Below are 21316 nucleotides of genomic sequence, written 5' to 3' on the forward strand. Positions count from 1 at the left end.
ATATCTTTGTTGCGTGTCTTCAGGGTCCAGCAAGAGGACTGAAGGGTGAGAAGGGGGAACCCGGAGATTCCGGCAAGAGGGTGAGTAAGATCAGGTCATCACATAAGCTGGTGGGCTTCAAAGGTACCTGCAGTTCTTCTTGATTCTTCATGGCAAAGACAAGTATTGGACCTAGAGCCCTTCAAATACAGAGCACACCACAGCACTACATGGAATCCACAGAGAAGGGTTTATGCTACAAAGGACCTGGGTCGCATGTCCTTGGGAGAACTCTGCAGTCAGGAACTTTGTGTTCACTTTGAAGGCACATTCCACCATGGAGATCTTTTGCCAGGCTTCTGTAAGGAGGATTGATGGATGGATGGATGGATGGATGGATTATTTGAATTTCACAGTAAAGGAAAAAAATATTTGCATGCATATTGTGTTCCTGTATTTGCTAAATATTCTGCAAAGGGATGGAAACATAAAAAGGGACAACTTCCATACAGTTTATTATGTACACAGACTTGTACTGGCATAACAGACTATGACTGGGAACCCACCTATACAGTTTAAGCTTAGCAGCACCACACTCTGGCAGACTTGCCAGATGTGTCCTTAATATGCAAATAATATGTACGACTGAAAACCAACCAAGATCTCACAGTTTTTATTTATTCCTTCTTATTCCTTCATTTACAAAAAAACAGTTTCCAAATCACTTATTTTTTCTTGCAGTTTTTTCCTTATTCTGCAGACTCCAGTGCAAAATGCAAAAATAAAATTTCAAAGCAAAACTGGAATTATGCTTTGAATCACCTGTCTATATACCTGTCTACATTGTTACCACCCCTACGGTGTGTACTGTTGTATTTTTTAATCGTGAAAAATAGTGCCACGGTGCATTGTTACACCCCTATGCAAGTTGCACTCAGAGCCATTGAATGTAACGTGGTTAGACCAAGCACCGGTTTTACATTGATGAGATAGTTTGTTAGCAGTCGGCGGATTTGTCATCGGAGGAAGTGAGGCATTAGCCTGTGGACAGTGCTGACGTGAAGTTGAGTGGCTGACTGAAAGCCTCTTTCTCATAGGTGTGATTTGTTCTCTTTCCATCCTCACAGGGCAAACCAGGCAAAGATGGGGAACCAGGACCGACTGGCTTCCCGGTGAGAACATTCAGTTCAGGAGTCAGTCTGTCCCATGGATTTTATGATTACATATCTTAGGATCCATTCAGTTCAATTGGTCATGTCGCCTTTCAGTTTAGAGAGGCTGTTAAATTACCTGCCTACAATTTTCTTCTGGTCGTAATAACAGCGTCATCTTTTCATATTGATGTTAAACAAACTTCTTGCTTCTTATAATTTTTTGATATCTCAATCAATCTCACCCTTCCAATCCTTTCTGGCCATTACAGGGTCTGAAAGGAGAACCAGGTGATCCAGGTCCTTCAGGGCAACATGGTCCAAGGGCAAGTTTTGGATTTGTTTTCCTTGGTTTTTGCATAGGAACTTTTGGTAACGCTTTACTTGAAGATGTCATCTACATACATACCTTCATAATGCACAATAATGGTCAGTATAAATATTACTAAAGCATTGCAGCATCTTCTATTGACAGTCATAAGGCATTATAGTGTTCATTATAATTCTTCATAAGCTCCATTGAAGCTCTCATGTATAATGCTCTATAGATTCCTTCACAATGTATTATAATGGTTGGTAAAGGGATTAATGCTTTGAACTGCATTATGAGGTGTATACAGTGCATTTTAGATGAGAGCTTCATAAAGCATTCATAATGCGTAATAAACATGGGTATGATGTGTTATGCCTTTTATAAATATTTATAGCAGTGTTTATAATGGTTTATGAATGCCTCATAATGTGTTATGAATGTGTTCGTAGATCCGTATTCATGGTATTTATAGAGTGTTACAGAAATTTACTCCAGAAATCCAGAAGTTTCTCTTTGTATCTGTGTATTATGGGTAACTGTAATGACTGTTTTTTTAAATACATTTCTTAGGGTGAAAAGGGTGAACATGGAACCCCAGGACCTCCCGGAATAGTATGTTTTCAGAACTTTTATATACATAATCCAACTAAATGAATTCTGAAGTAAGCAGCCTCTGGCTTTCTGAAAATTCATGAGATTTTCAGAATTTGGCATGATTTTTGAGTTAGTGACCGGCACAGAAGTGCTGAGGAAAAGGTGACCTGTTATTTACACATACACATACAGTATACTGTAGATCAGTGGCTCTCAACCTTTTTGCACCATGACCCAAATTTTACCATGCCAGCTCAGTTGCAACCTTATATCAATTATAGGTTTAAATTAACACTATGAGCAAGCACCTAGGGGACAGTTTATACCAATCAATCCCTATCACACGAATCTGATTGGATGTGCCAGTGAATTTTAAATTAAGCATCTGTGGTTTGGCTTCTTGGATTGGCTGAGTGTTCACTAGTTTTGTGCTAAGCATTTGCAAACCCTAGACCCATTTATACAGGTTAGATCAGCATAGAAGCCTGCTGGTTTTCAAATGCTTACATTTCCAACTCTGCCTTGGGACCCTTTCAGAACTTGCCGCAAGCCAAATTTGGGTCGCGACCCACGGGTTGAGAATCACTGCACTAGATACATGTACGCAATTTAACTTGAGCAAGTTCAGTAATGATTTGCTTTAATTTGCATTCAATAAAACATGTATTTGATATGGGACAGGTGTATGGATTTTGGATAATAGCTACACCATTAATAATTTAATGGACTGTTACAGGTGATTAATGGAAAAGGCGTTTCGGGACTCGGGCCAAAAGGTAATCCAGGTGTCCCAGGATTTCCAGGACATAAAGGAGACCAGGGCCGTCAAGGTATGTGACATTTAAAAGTTCATTTACATCCCATGTTGTCAGAAAGGAGTGTCACAGGGATCTGAATGATTTTTATTTTGGTCAATAACGTAATAACATGATTGTGTGCTGGTAATACTCTGCAGGTCCAATTGGACCTCCTGGACAACCAGGGGAGCCAGGTGGGTGTCATAAAATCTTGAGGTGTTTGAGAGTCTGAAATCATGCTCAGATTCCGATTAGTATCATCTTTTGTGTGGGGGAGCTGTGAGTTTGTAATGACATTAACACTATGTATTTGTCACACTTTTGGCCTCTCTGCTGTGTCCAGGTATCGGGTATCCAGGGCTGCCTGGCCAGCCTGGTTTTCCTGGACCGCGGGGAGAGAAAGGTGACGAAGGTGATCCAGGCTTCTCGCTGCCAGGTCCCCCTGGCAGGCCTGGACAACCAGGTCCCCAAGGTCAACAGGGACCCCCAGGGCGCCCAGGAGAGGCATTCAATGGTGGACAATGCATTGAAGGGCCTGCAGGGCTGCCTGGGAATCAGGGTCCACAAGGCTTCCCGGGAGACGTCGGCCAGAAAGGTTAGCACAGTGCCTTCAACGCGTCCTTAAATACATCCTGTTTTTAGTGAGTTCTTGATACAACTTGTGCACTCTTTCAGGTGAAAAAGGGGAGACATGTCACAACTGCATTTCTGAAGGAATCCCAGTAATAGGCCCCCCAGGGCCACCTGGTCCTCCAGGATTTCCAGGCAAGACTATTTGACACATAATGCTTATTGAATCATTCATAAAGTCATTCCCTGCTTTACGTAAGTTCAATGCAAGGTATCTGTTCCTTGTTCTTCAGGTCCGCCAGGCTTCACTGGTCCCCAAGGTGAACCAGGGTTTCCAGGATTATCTGGACAGACAGGACCACCAGTAAGTACCCAACAGATGTTGTGGTTTTGGCTTAAGATTGGAACATGTGACATTTTGGTCCCATGTCTATTATTCTTAACCACTGTGTTCCTCGCATTCCACTGATGTTCCAGTGTAGACAAGACTTGTCAGGTGTCAGGTGAACTTCTCATTCTGCCATTTTCCAATACACAAGAACCGAAGATGCTTCATGGTAAACCTTGTCTCTGTACCAAAGGGTTCACAAGGCCCGATGGGTAATTCGGGGATCCCAGGGCAGAAAGGGGAGCCAGGAGAAGTCAACTTTCTTAATGGGATGAAGGGGAACAAAGGTGACCCTGGCTTCCCTGGTCTACCTGGGTTACCCGGCAGTGATGGTAAACCTGGCCGTGCTGGGGTCCCTGGCCCACCTGGACCAAAGGGACAGCCTGTAAGTAGCAGAAGGTTTCTACTCGATGTCTGAAAATAAAGAGCAGTGTTTATCAATCAATTAGGCAGCTGACAAAGTGGGGTTTCCCTGCAGGGGTCTGCACACATTAAAGGTGACCAGGGCCCACCTGGACTGCCTGGAATTTCAGGTTCCCCAGGAGATCCTGGGCCTGCAGGACCACCAGGAATTGGACTACAAGGTCCGCCTGGTCTAAAAGGTGCTCAAGGTGTATCTGGCCAATCAGGGAGCCCTGGTGCTCCAGGTGAGACGCACACAACTTCCCATGAACTGCATGTGTAAACATCATATTCCAGTTAAGAGGATGGTAGAAACTTCAAGGATGTGCTGCTGTGCGTACCTCTAAACACAGGCCCGAAAGGTGAACCCGGAAAAACTGTGGCAATAAAGGGAGGTACAGGTCCCAGGGGTGAAACTGGAGATACTGGTCCTCCTGGGCCCCCAGGTAAGGGCTAACGTTGTCACCTTAAGTGATGTGAACCCAGTAATTCCACAATCAGATAGTGGGATATTATCTAAAAATTTTACTTGATTATCCCAGGCCCACTGGGTCAGCCTGGGAATCCTGGATTCTCAGGATTGCCCGGGCCGAAAGGAGACCCTGGACCTCCAGGAATTGGGCTGCCTGGCCTTCCAGGAGATAAAGGTAAGAGCCTGGCTAGGCAGAGAAGAGCCCATGATGCCTCACCCAATAGATGTAAAGACTGATGCTGTTGTTTTTCTAAAAACGTTACTTTTGTTTCCTCCAGGATTCCCCGGTCAACCTGGACTTCCCGGTTCACCTGCGGTTCAAGGACGTCCTGGTCTGGATGGCCCTCCTGGTCCACGAGGCAATCCTGGGCCCAAGGTAAGAGAGCGGAGCTCATCAGTGCAGTGGATTCTTAGGTAGCATCCAATTCATGTGGAGAGCCGTAAACAATATGTCTGATACTGAAAATTATGTACAGTGCTCACAGAAAGTCTTGGGGTGCTTTCTTAATTCTGTGTGAAAAAGGTGCAAATTTATTGGTTTCATAACAGAGTCCATTGATAAGCCGTGTTTACCATATCTGCCCATATCTTCCATACATTTTCCACGACATTTTCCTTTTATCAAGTGTCTTTTTTTTTTGACTGACTCATTCAGTCCTTTCCTTTCATTTGCTATTATTTGCATTTTGCTATTATTTGCAATTGTAGCCATTGGCTCCCAAAGGGATACTAAACACAATTGTTCGGTGTTAATGTTATTGCAGAGGTGTTACTAATTAAACACCCAATGAGACTGCTTGGCAATGAACGTTTTACTCAGAACTGCCCTTTAACAACTATGATTTGGGTTTCGATTTATTATTACTTTAAATGAATGTTTTATATGTTGCTTATATATACACATATATGTGTGTGTGTCTGTGAACAAATGAACAAAATAATGATTTTAGTTATAAAAAGCAAGTGATCCTAGACTTTCTGTGTGCACTGTCTTTCTGCCTTTTACAGGGAGAGTCAGGAGTCGGTATACCAGGTCCCCAAGGGCCACCGGGATTCCCAGGCAGTAAGGGGACCCCTGGGCCCAAGGGTGACCTTGGATTCCCAGGGATCCCCGGGTCACCTGGACTTCCAGGTTTAGATGGCCTTCCCGGACCCAAAGGTATGATGTACTTTGGTGACCAAGACATCTGATTGGTTGGTCCCGCCTCCTCTAGTTGCTTGGAACCACCTCCTCTACAATCTGACTGGTTATCTCTCTGAACCAATCATTTTTCGCTCTGCCCTCAGAACATTTTTGTGTAAGTAAAAGTCCCATGACCTGTAATTAACTGATAAAAAGAGCAGATGCATTTGACTTCTGTTTCTATGTTGACACACTAAGCTATAAGCTGAAAGTTTTCAATCATACCTCTAACAGGTGACCCAGGTCATACTGGACAACCAGGATTTCCAGGACCCCCAGGGACCCCTGGATATGGAGAACCGGGGCCCCCAGGTTCCCCTGGGCCTCCAGGACTTATGGGCCCTCCTGGTTAGTCATTCATTACTCATTGTAACCTGAACATTTCATTGTCGTTTCATTGTTTGAATATCTGAACGTTAATATGAATGAAGAGTTACATTAATGGAAGGATTGTTACATGTGGGAGATCTTGACGTCATTGACATCAATGTTCATGTGCTTCATTTTTGCAATCACATATATGATGGTGTCTCAGTTTTATGCCGAGAATGACATGAGCTCATATGCATGACCAGCTCTGATCCATCACAGAGATGCATTTCACTGCCACCCAGCTACTAATTCTTGTTCAGGGGTTTCTGGGCCCGCTTGTTATAAGCTCGGCACAGGTCGCTGTCTTGACACAGTGACCATTTTCCCTCTGTTTATCATACCTATGGGGGTAATATGCTAGTATCAATTTTTATATTCCCTGACTGAATAGATCCTTTGTATATAGGACTGAAGGGTGATTATTAACATTTTTATTTTGTACTGGCAGTTTGCTCCATGCCTCCCAGCCCTTAGAGTGCGTGGAGTGGAATCTTACAGGAGATCTTAGCTTCCTAAAAGCCTTGATTCCTGACTATCACAGGTGGCCCTGGTCTACAAGGTGATAAGGGCGACCGTGGTCTCCGTGGAATAAGCCTCCCAGGACCAGCAGGAGATAGAGGCAGCCCTGGATCACCTGGCTTTCCTGGAACACCTGGTCCCTCTGGTCCTCCTGGGCCAGTAGGCCGTGACGGTCAACCTGGGTCACCTGGTGAGCTAGGCCTTCTGCTCTTTTATCCACCCCAACTTCCACTTCCGGTTTTTTAAGTGGAACACTGACATCATATGAAATGTATGTCCTTTGAATCCTTGCAGGCCAAAAGGGTGAGATGGGTCCCATGGGCACCCCTGGGTACCAGGGCCAACCAGGTATCCCCGGTTCCTCAGGACCCCTTGGGCCAAAAGGTAACACTATACATCTATTAGGGTTTTAGATAACTTTGTTGGTTAGGAAGAACGATACATCTGAAACAAAGTTCAGTTAACTGGGAAATATCAGCATTTTTTGAGAAGAATGTACGCCTCCAAATTTCCCAGTAACTGCCAAATTGTAAGTACTGGGACTTCCGGATTCAAAATAATGGAAGCTCAAAATGCACATCTACATTTTATACTTCTCTGAAATCAATCAATTGCTGCAGCAAGCCCCATGCTGTAGGTCCCTAGGAGTACAACAAAGCATGCATGCACCAGTGCAATTGCTAAGTATTCATTCAGACCGTGTAGGTAGTTCCTGGGCTTTTCTGAATTCTCAATCAGGGCTTTAGAAAGTTAAGCTAGGGGGCCAGAATTAGAGGTTGCGTTAACTGAATATTTTCCATAATTGATGGAATATTTTTAACAAAGACAGAAAAATCTGAAAACCATCCGTCATTTTGACGGATTAGAACACAAAGCACCGTCTTACATAACTTTAAGTCATTGATACCCCTGTCCAGTTTGTGGCGAGTGTGCATATTTATTAGCTATTGTTTAGTCTTGCCTTTGATCTCACATGCAAGACCTCATTGTCTTTTACCAAAAAACTTGCTGATTGGTAGGGCTGGGCGATATCATATCGATATTATATTGTGTATGTGCGATAATCACCTGGGCTTCAGATGACAGGTCACAAGACACACTCCAAAGCTGGACCAAATATAAGCATCACATGTCTGTAAAATGTCCTTGGTGGTTGCATATCACAGTTAAAGTTAAATTATTTATTATATAGGTGACACTTCAATTGTTACATTCATTATGAATAAGAGTGACATGCACAGACTTTTCAGGCAGGTGCTCGAACAGGGGGTCATGGCCTACGTAATATTCGTGATCACGTGGTGGGGGGCATGGGCGGGATTCAGTATATACTGTTTATGTTAACATGCCTGGTAATTCATATTGAAATATTAAGCTGTATTGTTAAAGTTGCACTTACACTACGTATATGAATTTATGTGAAATGAACTCCATTTTAATTCTACTTCCTCATATTCAAAGTCGAATTGCGATTCTGTACTGTGTTTCCGAACAATTTACAACAACTTACATAACAGACTACTTGAGTTAGAAAGGGTTTCAGGAAACGTGTGCTAATTAACGATCGATCTAAAAGTACTAGATAACGAACTAGTTAGCGTTACGAAGCTTTCGGGAAATCCACCCCTTATTGGTTAACCACAAGCACTGGCATAAACTCAGAAGTTGCACAGAAGTGCTGGGAAAAGAGATAGAAATAGTACAGCAGAAATTGAGCAGATGGTATTATTTTTTGTAACTCAGTTGACCATGATTTGAATATCCCTGCCATACTTTTGTCTAATATCACCAGTACCTTGCACTCATATCCTCTGGGATGGGCTCCGGTCCCTCCGTGACCTTGAATAGGGTACAGAAAATGGTTGGATCGATGGATTGATCGACGTAAAACTCGTCAGCACTGGAATAACGTTACATAGTTTTATATTCTGTGGAAAATAAAAGATCAATATGTTTGCCAGATTATTAACTTTCGAGCGTCACAGTACGTCTCTGATTTATTAAAGACATCATGTAATTTCTGCAGTTTTGCGCACAGGAAACCAAAACACACAGCTCTCTGCTCTCGCATAGGTGATGACGGTTTACCTGGACTGCCTGGGGTTGAAGGATTTCAAGGGGCAAAGGGGAACAAGGGTGAACCTGGTCTGCCTGGTCCCCCTGGCCCAGACATACCCCCTGCCTCACTTAAGGGAATAAAGGGAGACCGGGGTCAGCCAGGTGAGTGTTGCTCAGTATCACCTCGCTCTGTTACGTTAACTTATTTTCAAGGAGTATCATTGAGACGGCCTTTAAGCCACAGCTCAGAGCATTAATGTGTGTCTGCCTACATTTAGGTGCTAACGGACTGCCAGGCCAGAAGGGTGTCTCTGGTCTCCCAGGAGATCCAGGTCCACCAGGGAGAGATGGGCTGTCAGGATTACCTGGAGGACCAGGTAACAATCCTCCAGATATCCCATACTGACAAACTCTCCGTCCGCAATGCAATCCATAATGTAGCAAAGCTGGCATGTTCCAAGAACTCACCACTTTGTCGATGCTCAGGTCCAAAAGGAGATCAGGGGTTTCCAGGTCAACCAGGCCCTCCAGGACTTACTGGGGCTAAGGGTAACATGGGTGACATGGGATTGCCAGGTCAGTAAAAGACCCCAGTTTTTCCATACTCATGCAGGCTGCCAAAAAAAGTAAATATTGTGTATTACGGAGTCCCTGTTCAGCGTTAGCCCTCTCACTCTGTTTTCTGTGTGGAGATTGCTGGTTTTATTCAGTAAATGTATAGCTTAAGTTTTACAGGAAACCCTACAGAATCTAATTCTGTGGAAAAGCCAAATTTGTTACCAGAGGCAGACATTTCAGAACCAGAAAGTAAAAAATCCGCACAAGGATTTTGTTTCAACCAACCAGTTGAGTACTCTGTGACTGTGACTCTGTATACTCAACTGGTTGGTTGAAACAAAATCCTGGTTTGGATTTTTACTTTCTGGACCTGAAATGTCCACCTCTGTTTGTTACTGTAAAGAATAAAGTTCAGCCTGTAATTGAATCTAAAATGAGATAGATAGCTAAAACCATGGTTTATTAGGAATAAGACATGTACTTTGTTTCCTGTCTTCTTCTTTCTATTGTCACATATTCAGATGGGCCTAATAATGTCTATCAAAAGTGTTCCTCAAAACAGGTTCTGCTCCTTAACAATATCTGTGTTGATAGGACATACCAAGATAAGTGTTATGTATATTTCACCTAGATATTTCACCCTTCACCTCAGGTTCACCTGGGCAGAAGGGAGATCTAGGACAGCCAGGTCGCCATGGCCAGCCGGGTCAGCCAGGAAATTCTGGACTCCCAGGCACCAAGGGTGAGCCAGGTCTCCCTGTGTTTGGCAGTCCAGGCAACCCAGGACCCAAGGTACTGACATAGCACCTGCAACCATTTATAGGAGTGAGTGTGTCCTAGCAACTAATTAGGACTCTACATTAGAACATGAATATGCTATCAAAAACATGTGCTGATGCAGGATCTGAATTGGGGATCAGTTGTTTTTTGCTTCTCAGGTGACATTATATTGTTCATAAATAAAGCTAAACACAACTTTTCAAAAATGCCCTGCATGGTATAGCAACTCTAAAACAATTGCAATAGTGAATATGCAATTCACATTTCAATTAATGAACTGTTACCTAAGATTTAAAGTGCTGTTGTACTTGGTATTAGAAATAACAAACTCCGACTTTTAGCCCTTCACAAAACCGTTTTTATGATTGTAGTACCAACTTCTCATCACAATGTCCTTTTCTGTTAGTGTCTATCTGAAATGGTTGTGTTGTTTTGCAACCTTATTCCCTTCCTTGAATCTCCCAGGGTGAACCTGGACGACCTGGTTTATCTGGGAACCATGGACCCAAAGGCCAACCTGGTATACCAGGTCTCCAAGGTTTACCTGGTACCCAAGGACCAAAGGGTGATCCTGGACCCTCTGGATTCCAAGGTACATCTCCTTTTGCAGAAATTTATCACTGGAGAGTCACACCTGTGTATGCTAGTGCAATTAATACTGGCTGTCACCATGTTCCCATTGCATTTACATGAACTTAATGGTCTCTTCTTCCAGGACCACCAGGTATACCTGGGCCTAAAGGACTGCCAGGCCGCAATGGACAGCAAGGAATTCCTGGGCCTCCAGGTCAACCTGGATCAATAGGCTTCCCTGGGCCTCAGGGATCACTTGGAGAGAAGGGTCAGGCAGGACGTGATGGCATTCCTGGGCCAGCAGGAGAGAAGGGAGAACCAGGTTAGAGAGGCTGCAACATGGGTGGAAAAATGGAGTGTGTCTTATGAGGGAGAACGATGCTGAATATGAACCCAAACTTAAGTCAGATTCTTTTCCTTTTGTGAAGTTTATTAATTTTATGGTTGCAAAAAATGATCTCTGCATGGACAGACTAGAAGATACCTCTCGCCAATGTCCCCTTCTGCTGTAGGTGAACCTGGTTTTGGCACCCCTGGACAACCAGGCCTTCCAGGGTTACCAGGTACTGTCCGCATGCTATTCTCCATGTCCCCTTGACCACAGTGTTCTTGCAACCTGCAACCATAGCCATTTGCCCAACTCAGTTTGTCAATGGACAAAGCTGCCAGCAAATATTGAAACTAGTATTGCTGCTCGTTACATGCGAATCAGAGTTTAGCAGTTAACGAGAGCCAATATAGCATAAGGTCTTCACTAGCCACTAAGAGCCCATCTTTTTTTACTCACACAGATGTGTCTGTTGAACTAAAGCAAACCCATATGTCTCATCGCTTTAAGGTCCAAAGGGAGATCCTGGTCTGCCTGGACCTGCAGGACCCCCTGGAATTCGGGGACAAAAGGGTGACCCAGGAAACCCTGGTCCACCTGGCCTCCTTGGTAGCCCTGGGCCCCCAGGGCCTCCTGGACATCCTTTGCATGGGACCCCAGGTAACCCGGGTGTCCCAGGCCCTCCAGGACAACGCGGTAAGTCCAGAAAAGGGTTGCAAAACAGCAATCAATCCACTTATTTCCTGGTTTTCCCATATCAGTTCAATGATTTATTTGTCAGTCTTTATACTAACACAGGCATGGAGAATATTACTCAAGTAAAGATTTTGAATGGGGCTTGCATATGGTCCACATTTAAATTGTTTAGTAATGGAGTCATAATTTTCTATTATGTAATATGGCAAAAACCAGGAAGCAAGGTGGTATGATGAATGTCCAAGAATGTTATCAGCATTTGAGTGATTTTGCCTGGGGTCCTTCAAAAATCCACACTGACCATGAGCACGCGCATTCCAATCAATGGCATGCATTCTGAGCACTGAATGTCATGATCTCCTCACATCGAAAGCCTGTACACCCTCACCGCGACATTGTCATGCGTCACTGCCCAATCTGGGTCCAAGAGCATGGACTGTCCCACACAGTGTCTGTGTCCTCCAGCCAGTGGTTGTTGTCACCCCTTTCCTTTTAGGTGCCATCTTAGGCATCCTGGTTCCATTGCTCCTCACTCGTCACAAAAACCATTTCTTGGCTTGGCTTTTGCTGGTCTTTGTAGCCATCTTTGCTAGACTCTCTTTATTGTTGTCAGTATAACCATTTTCATATAACATGTTTACATCTTACATGTTATATTTTTTTGTCCCAGCGGTCATTTTGGCCCATCCACGATGCTCCTTCTATGTCAGAATCTCACAAAAACCTTTTCCACTCCATGGTCACAAACTCTTCTGCATGTCATCACCATGCATCCCCTCCTTTCGCTTGTTATGGGAGCCATCTTAGCTCAATTGCGTGTTCCCATTCGTCAGGTCTTCACACAAGGTAACAAACACGCATCCACTTATGTTTCACTTTTAATCATGTCGAACACCTGAGCGAGGATCAAGTCAACGTCCTCAAAGACAAGCATGTCTGAGGGTTGTTCCATTCTGAAGCTAAACGTGGTTTGCCAGTAAAAAAAGAACCATGTTGTGTTTGAATTCCATGAGAGATGTTAAAAGCAAGCACCCAATAGAACAGAAAGTACATAAACAAAAATTTTTATAGTGTGTGTTTGTGTATACATATATATAGGGATGTACCCGATCCTCACTCAGCTGAATTTTGTTGCATGGACACTTTGTAAATATTTTAATGAGCACCAAATTTTTCGCAGTTACATTCCAAACTGCACTTACCAGTACAGTACCAGCTGAAGGCCTATTATGAAACACAAAAAAACGGTGCCCGTTAGCTGGGGCATATTTTCCAGTTCTAGCTGGATACTCGACTGTCTATCAAATTTCAGTCAAATCTCAAAAGATGTTATTGAGGCTGTTCTTATAATATTTATGAATAAAAAGAAGAGCAATGATATTCACTGCTTTTTGAAACCCTAACCAGAAATGACTATGGTCTAGGGTCAAATGAAAGGGCCAGCATTGGACAGCTTCTGCTGTACTGATGACTAACTCGAGCCCAGGTGCGATTCGGAGGACAGCAGTGGTATAATCTGTGACTCTTGCTTCCACTTTGTCCGTCTCGTGGCTTGGGCCCATTGTGGCGTGACCCCCTCATCCTCTGCAACTCTTGTTGATGACATGCGACTCTGCCAGGCCCTACAGGTCAGACTCCCCCTGAGTTTTTAATTATTCTTTTATGTTCCTCAAACGAAATTAGACTGTTGTGGATTTTAAATGGATCCATTCAGAATTCAGGACAATAGCCTATCGTGTTTGTTCAGACACTGTTGACAATTTGTCAGTTCCTGATAAAGTTACCTAAACTAAAATGTTACCTAGCAGACATTTCACGGTCCGTAATACATAAGAACGGATTTACATAACAGAGTCACTTGTTTGGGTAACTTGTGGTATACAGACATCACTTAATTGTATGAAGTATTTTGTAATTATTTTATGAGCAATATCGACTGTGCTTTTAGTCAGAGTAGAGAGCTATTGTTTCAGTAGCAGAAAACTCTGCTTGTTTTGTGATATCTGCAATTACTCAAAGCTGCTAAAAAATTTCAACTTTATGCCCTTTGCCAGTTACCTCACTAGGTTATTACTTAATGTCAGTCATATAACTAGAGCAGCATAACCCTACAATACTTCTCAGTAATATGTGGGCAGCAGAATGATAGATTTATTCCTGTTCTTCATAAAGTATCAGCTATCAGTTACCATGATGTTACGTGGCTTTTAAATAGAGCCTCCAGACTTTTTCACGTATTGTGTTCAGTGTGAAGCCGAGAGAGGATGCAATACGTATCGTAAACAGCCAAATCCTATGCTGCTTCCCCATCGTGGTATTTAAAGCCCCAGGCCAGGTGTAATGTATTACAGCTATCAGCAGAATGGCTTCTGCACAGGTTCTCTGAAGGAAAACTTTATCTCCACCTCTGCTCAATGCTGTCTTGAGGTTTGACTGTCCCAAGATCTTCTGTAAAGGACAGCGGGCTCCACGCTCATAGGAAGGTGACCTCAGAGCTGAGTTATGGTTCTGTCCCAGAGTGCTATTGTGGGTGTGGAGAACCTGTCCTTCAGCTGCTGACCTTAATTCCAACACAGTCCTAATCCTGCATCTCATTTCAAACCTGCACCCGGGCCTCATCCTCTTCTGTGTGGGCACTGCGGATCCCCGTCGACCTTTTAAACCTAGGCCCTCCAGGTTAGACTCTTCTGTCTTCTTCTCATAGTTGGCTTCTCCTCATGGCTTACCGAGCCCAGTGTACATTTCCTTTTTGGATTATACACATCTCGTCCAACCCATTCATGGCCATTTCCAACATCTGCCATATATTCATCCTGAATATTAATACTTTTGGAGGTAATTATTCAAAAAACACTTCACAACTTACACAGATTCATATGCATTCATTCAGTGCTCATATCTTTGTGAATGCATGTTTTATCACTATTTTTTTTTCATATATGAGAAACAATTATACCCATCTATCCATCCATCCATCTTGAATACATTTCCTGTACAGGGTCACAGTGGTCCTCAAAAATAAAGATCTAATCTATTTTATTTATCTATACACATTAATTTTACTTAATGCTATCATCATAATAACTCAGTATTGTTTGGTGCATGGTATGAAGTGCTGATGGTATAGCTAGGAGGCATTTTTAATAATATAATGCTTGAAAGTATTTCAATAATTTCCCAGCACCTGAAAACCCTGGAGTGGAAACCGATGGACCTATTTAAGTTTAATGTTTTTTAATATTTATGTGTTAATAGCTACAATATGCAACATCATTCTCTTAATGTTGTAAGTCTCCCTGAAGAGGTCTCTCTGTAATATGACCCTAGGCAGGTGATATTAACTCTTGACCCCAAAATTTATATGTCAGTGTTTATGTATATATTACATGTATATATTACATTCTGGGGATCAAATGTGCCCACAATGTGATAAGAACCTGTTGTTTTGACCTTGTGGGGACCGTTTTTTCAGTGGTCAGGGAGACTCAGTTTTATAAAAATCTACGACTACAATCAAAAAGTAAAATGTAAAAAGATGTATTTGTTTGATTACTTATGGTAAAGGATAGGGCTGGTTAGGAGTTAAGGTTGTCATTGCTGGGATTAGGGTTGTGGTCCCCACAGAGATATGAATACAAACTTGTGTGTGTGTGTGTGTGTGTGTGTAAAGGTTATCCTGGCCCAGAAGGACCTCCTGGCCCTCCTGGCGGCGGTGGAATTAAAGGGGAAAAGGGCCCCCCTGGTTTCAATGGTCCACCTGGTAGGGATGGGGAGAAAGGCAAGCCTGGCCCCTCAGGCAATCCGGTAGGGTATATCCCTGGAGAAAGGGGATTAATATTAATTGATTAATATTAATGTGGTGTGTATATTAGAGAATGTGCTGCATCCGGTGTTTTTTCATGATTCTCATCCTTATGCTGCATAAGTATTTATTCGTAAGAATATAAGCAGCATTTCTCCCTTTTGGTAAGTAAGTGCCACGGATGGAATGGGTGTGATGTGACAGCAAAGGGCCTTAGTCAAAAGCACACTGGCCCTGGGTTGATTTAGAGCACATGACCCCCAAAGTCCTCAACTGACTGTTTCTCTATGTGACCAGGGTTCTACTGGGATTCCTGGGCCCTCTGGGTTAAAGGGAGATCTGGGTTCCTCTGGAGAACGAGGCCTTCCAGGTCAGTCTTACTCCAGTGACACATCTTCTCTGTGCTTTTAAACGACCAAATATGGCCCCAGGCCTTCTTGGGGCACAACCAGGGACTAGCTTACTAAGACAACAGCTCACCATAGCTGAGAATGCTGAGGAGGGTAGAAATCGGTCTCGGCCAAACCTGCTGATTGGTCTGACTGATTGGTCTGAAGGCTCACCTAGACCGAGTGATTAGTGCAATAATTCACTTCAGCCGAGGATTGGTCCATCTCTTGTATGACTTTGACTATCGGATTTATTACCGTAAAGGGTCAATAATAGTCAGTTGCATGTGTGCTCGGTTGCAGCCGATGACTGACTAATACGTGAAATGCACCTGCACATACTTAAGCAATGGGGGGAAGTGTTCTGACGTTTAACCTTACTGGTGTTTTTGTATCACAGGCCCAAAAGGTGCGCCAGGCAGGCCTGGTTTTCCAGGTCTCAATGGAGAGCTCGGTGATCCTGGTCCCCCAGGTAATTTCACAAAAAAAGCCTCATTTTGTAGCTGGAATTGTTTTTGAGGAGTGAAGGACCACATAGAACAGTGTGTCACTCATATCAGACAAACTTAAGGTATTTTATAGCCCCTTTTCTTTCTTTTTCAGGACCTCCAGGTTCCCCTGCCTATGGTACCCCACCCCCAATTATAAAAGGTGCACAGGGCCCTCCTGGCACCCCTGGCTATCCAGGGATCAGTGGACCCCCTGGACAGCCAGGTCGACCTGGTCCCCAAGGTAGGTGGCATCGGCAGACGTAACAAAGGGAAGGCTGTCGATCTCATCCAGCTTCCCAAGATCCTCCAATTCTTCCCAAGATCACCAGTTCTCTGGTACTGCTTCAGGTCCACCTGGAAACATTGGAGATCCTGGCCTTGATGGTCCTTCAGGGTTCACTGGACCCCCAGGACGCAAAGGAGATTCTGGACCAGTGGGTAAATATGGTAAGAGAATTAGGCTTCCAATCCTACACATCTTCCCTCCATATCCTCTTGCTCTAAAAGGAGCCTTTAGTGAGGCTTAAGCAGTCTACCTGTAGCAAAAATACTGTGGATCACCATGTATAGCAATACCCAGGGGTGTCGAGGCACAACTTAGAGTCAAATGCTGCGTTCCATTTGAACTCGTAACTCATAAATTCCAAGTTCCTAGTCGGAAATTTCAACTGGAATACCCCCTCAAGTCAGAATTCCGCCTTGTGAAATCAGAGCTCAGAATTCAAGATGGCTGCATCCTTTATCAACAGAAGTTAAAGCTGTGGTTTTATACTGTTTATTAGCACTTATGTCTTATTTGAGGCTCATTAAATTGGTCGTACACTGAGTACTGTCCAAGCACGTTCTATGTGGACTTGTTACTACAGTCTTTATATGCACAAAATACCTCGTAATGTTTTGTCATCCACTGATATTGCTAACAGTTAACCAGGCTAGAACTAGGGCCTGTTTCATTAAGCAGCATTTCCTGCTTAAGTGGACAGCTTGTCGGATTTAAGGTAGTCTGAACTAAGTGTAAATTAACAAAGATAAAGGCCATTTAAACTGGAGTAAATGAAATCCGACAGGTTATCTGGAAAAGCAAGAAATCTTGCTTTTTGAAACGGGTACCTGGTACTGCTAAATGGCTTTCTAACTTGCTGTACAGAAATGCTGTTAACTTGTGTGACATCATTCCCAGTTTCGAGTTCCGACCTCCTAGGTAAATGGAATGCAGCATAACACTCTGTTTCCATTCAAAAGGTTCACGTGGTGCTCCAGGCCCACCAGGATCAGACGGACCCCAGGGTCCCCCTGGTGCCCCCGGATCGAGCTCTGCTGCCCTCGGGTTCCTCATCACTCGCCACAGTCAGACCACCGATGTGCCCCTTTGCCCAGATGGCACCAGCTTGATCTACAATGGCTATTCGCTGCTGTATGTACAGGGCAATGAAAGAGCGCATGGTCAGGACCTCGGTAAGGAGCACATCTCTTCAAGCCAAGGTACCGTGAAGCCTCAGGCACACCGGACAGCTCTGACCCCTAAACCCAACCCCAACAGGCACCTCGGGTAGCTGCTTGGCCAGATTTAGCACCATGCCCTACATGTTCTGCGACATCAACAATGTCTGCAACTTTGCCTCCCGTAATGACTACTCCTACTGGCTGTCCACACCGCAACCCATGCCTATGAGCATGGCACCGATCACCGGCAAGGACATCAAGCCTTTCATCAGCAGGTAATGCAGTTAGAGATTCATTAATGCCCCAACTGACTCTTGGCAATTGGCATCTCCAAATTTTAACATGTTGGACCTCCAGTACCCCCCTGACTACCCCTGCCGCATTTTAACAAGTTGGACCTCCAGTACCCCCCTGACTACCCCTGCCGCATTTTAACAAGTTGGACCTCCAGTACCCCCCTGACTACCCCTGCCGCATTTTAATATGTTGGACCTCCAGTACCCCCCTGACTACCCCTGCAGCATTTTAACATGTTGGACCTCCAGTACCCCCCTGACTACCCCCTGCCACATTTTAACAAGTTGGACCTCCAGTACCCCCCTGACTACCCCTGCCACATTTTAACATGTTGGACCTCCAGTACCCCCTTGACTACCCCCTGCCACATTTTAACAAGTTGGACCTCCAGTACCCCCCTGACTACCCCTGCCACATTTTAACATGTTGGATCTCCAGTACCCCCCTGACTACCCCCTGCCACATTTTAACAAGTTGGACCTCCAGTACCCCCCTGACTACCCCTGCCACATTTTAACATGTTGGATCTCCAGTACCCCCCTGACTACCCCTGCCGCATTTTAACATGTTGGATCTCCAGTACTCTCCTGGTTGCCACTCACCTACCCCTGTTCTTGTCCAGGTGCTCGGTATGCGAAGCCCCAGCCATGGTGATCGCAGTCCACAGTCAGACCATCCGGGTGCCAAGATGCCCAGACACATGGGACCTGCTGTGGATTGGATACTCCTTCATGATGGTACACACCCCTGTGCCTGGCATTATTCAACTGCTTCTCTATTTATTAGAAATATAACAACAGTGAAGCTCAGCATCATCCACAGCATAAACAGCCTAGTGCAAAACATTATTGTCTAGAAGTTCATCATCCTGTTGTTTCTGCTTCCCATCCCTCCAACTCCCAGCACACCAGCGCAGGGGCAGAAGGCTCTGGTCAGGCTCTGGCATCCCCTGGTTCCTGCCTGGAGGAGTTCCGCACTGCCCCCTTTCTTGAATGCCACGGCCGGGGCACCTGCAACTACTATGCCAACTCCTACAGTTTCTGGCTCGCAACTGTAGATGCTTCAGAAATGTTCAGGTAGGACAGCGTGGGTTTTCAAGTTAGGAAACTTAGTGTCACTAAGAAAAAAACCCAGTTTGGAAAATAAGTAGGATTACTAAAAAAAAACATCCAGTTAAAAATACAATCAAAAAACTATTAGTAATGATTAAACAGCAGTTGTGACTGAAAGGAGCAGTTGCTCGTTTTGACAGCAGCTCCTAATGCTTATATGGTCCTTTGACCTCTGACCCCTACAGGAAGCCACAGCCGGAGACACTGAAAGCAGGGAACCTGCTGACGCGTGTGAGTCGCTGCGTGGTCTGCATGAAAAGGACGTAACAACACGGAGCCACTCATAGCTGGGAACGGACAGCGCGTGGAACTTCTGTGGTCCATTGTCTTCCAGTTCAACTCAATGGTGCTATTCTGCAACACAAAAAAAAACTGAAAATGAATCGATTTATTTTATTATTTTTTTTTTTTGTCAAGAAGTACCTCAGAATGAAAAGAAAAGCTACAAAGACAGCCATTATGGCCCACATGACAAAAGTTGATTTTAATTCTCTTTCTTAGAGATATCTATTTTTTTTTACTTTAAAATATTTCTTTACAAAATGTTGACATTGGTTAAAAAAAAAAAACAAAGAAAAAACAAAAACTGCTCTTTCTCATGTTTCGGAGTAGTGGGATTGTCTCCGTGCTACCAAACCGGCACTTTTATTTGTGAACATCAAAGAGGAAATGCACTGAAGAACATTTTTTAATCCATTCGCTTAATTTTTGTTTTCTCATGACTGTACTAACCCTGCTGTATTGGACTCCTAACCATCTGCATTTCTCTTTTGTCAGTAATGCAATGTGTATATTGTGTAAAACACTGTTTTAGAGTAAAACATTACAGTAACGTTATCAATTGCTGGGTTATGCTCTCAGTCACTCACTCACTCATTGTACAAAGTATGCTCAATAAATTAAACAGTATTTTATATTATATATAATAAAAATGAGACAAACTTTATTTGGCAGCAGAGGATTTGTAATGTATTTCATCTACTACTGATGTGCATTTCATTAATTTGTTTGACACTTTTATCCAACATGACACAATAGGGAAGGGGTGCGATTTTTTATTATTGTTTTTATGATGTATGAGCCCTAGGATTTCATCCCACAACCTTAGCATTCTTAGCACGGCGCTCTACTTGTCGAGCTTCAGAAATTTTGTGTCAGTTTTTACGGAACAGCTTCCTTGAACTTGTGATACACTGACTTCTAGTCTGAGTTGTAGAAAAATCATATTCCGTTCCATTAATGTTTACTTTTCATTTTTTAGAGTTTAGTAAAGAGACAAACAACCAGCCGAAACGTCATCAATTCATTCGGTTTGCTTCCCAAGGTCTCTCTGACCCTGTGCTCAGTACGGAGTGCATCCAGAGGATGAGTGAGACCAGCGAAGGTAAGACGTCCATGACAAGAATGACCTTTTTACAAAATTCACTTGTCAAAGGGTCACACACCTGTATTCATTTTGAGTCTGTGTTCCATGTTTATTATCAGTAAGTCGTTATAAATTTTGAAGGCGGAAATAAAGTTAAATGTTACTTCCGCATGTCTGTACAGATAATTCAGACAAGTATCACAGCTGCAGTTTAAACTGTATTTAATATTTACTGTGGGGGGCATGAGGTTTATTCAGGCAAGTCAATCCCCGACCAGTAGTCTGTGCTAAACTACTATTACTAGTACTCGTAGTTTATGGTATGCATAAGTTAACTAGGAATTGAACCCTGTGTTGTCTGAGTCAGGGTCCAGCATTCTCCTAGTCCAGGATAAGCAGTGGGAGGTTGGTTGGATGGACAGCTCTTAAGTGTGATCCTGATGTATCACTAGGGGGAGCAGTGTACCCACAGACTGTCAGATCAGAGACCAGCTGCTACTCATCTTACAGTAACTTGAACATATCTGTTTGTAATCAGCAGGAAAAAACAGTGGATTTCACACAAGAAGAATAAAGCAAAACCTATAAATGAGTCACATCTACCCTCAGGTTTTGACTGAGTAATCCCCTTAAAGTGGGCACCACTACACAAGGTGATTGCGGGTAAAAAACCACAACGCTTA

General features: G+C 43.7%; 1 protein-coding gene across 1 annotated transcript in view; it reads left to right on the forward strand.

Annotated features, from left to right (window-relative positions):
- col4a5 (collagen, type IV, alpha 5 (Alport syndrome)) overlaps nt 1-20213 on the forward strand; it is a 21891-nt gene extending 1678 nt beyond the window's left edge. The window contains exons 7-42 of the mRNA XM_023816378.2: nt 24-80; nt 1107-1151; nt 1403-1456; nt 2014-2055; nt 2774-2867; nt 2993-3028; nt 3178-3429; nt 3510-3599; nt 3698-3768; nt 3986-4177; nt 4271-4439; nt 4548-4640; nt 4737-4841; nt 4945-5042; nt 5675-5825; nt 6084-6197; nt 6763-6930; nt 7035-7124; nt 8814-8960; nt 9077-9175; nt 9285-9374; nt 10009-10148; nt 10602-10728; nt 10852-11031; nt 11222-11272; nt 11548-11733; nt 15404-15537; nt 15833-15905; nt 16325-16396; nt 16528-16656; nt 16764-16862; nt 17658-17870; nt 17956-18133; nt 18778-18892; nt 19059-19231; nt 19453-20213. Of these exons, the coding sequence (XP_023672146.2) occupies nt 24-80; nt 1107-1151; nt 1403-1456; nt 2014-2055; nt 2774-2867; nt 2993-3028; nt 3178-3429; nt 3510-3599; nt 3698-3768; nt 3986-4177; nt 4271-4439; nt 4548-4640; nt 4737-4841; nt 4945-5042; nt 5675-5825; nt 6084-6197; nt 6763-6930; nt 7035-7124; nt 8814-8960; nt 9077-9175; nt 9285-9374; nt 10009-10148; nt 10602-10728; nt 10852-11031; nt 11222-11272; nt 11548-11733; nt 15404-15537; nt 15833-15905; nt 16325-16396; nt 16528-16656; nt 16764-16862; nt 17658-17870; nt 17956-18133; nt 18778-18892; nt 19059-19231; nt 19453-19534 (4209 nt within the window). The 3' untranslated portion in view covers nt 19535-20213. The remainder of the gene's footprint in view (nt 1-23; nt 81-1106; nt 1152-1402; nt 1457-2013; nt 2056-2773; nt 2868-2992; nt 3029-3177; nt 3430-3509; nt 3600-3697; nt 3769-3985; nt 4178-4270; nt 4440-4547; nt 4641-4736; nt 4842-4944; nt 5043-5674; nt 5826-6083; nt 6198-6762; nt 6931-7034; nt 7125-8813; nt 8961-9076; nt 9176-9284; nt 9375-10008; nt 10149-10601; nt 10729-10851; nt 11032-11221; nt 11273-11547; nt 11734-15403; nt 15538-15832; nt 15906-16324; nt 16397-16527; nt 16657-16763; nt 16863-17657; nt 17871-17955; nt 18134-18777; nt 18893-19058; nt 19232-19452) is intronic.
- The last annotated feature ends 1103 nt before the right edge of the window (nt 20214-21316 follow it).

Source organism: Paramormyrops kingsleyae, chromosome 10, assembly GCF_048594095.1.
Source record: "Paramormyrops kingsleyae isolate MSU_618 chromosome 10, PKINGS_0.4, whole genome shotgun sequence".
Taxonomy (NCBI): Eukaryota; Metazoa; Chordata; class Actinopteri; order Osteoglossiformes; family Mormyridae; genus Paramormyrops; species Paramormyrops kingsleyae.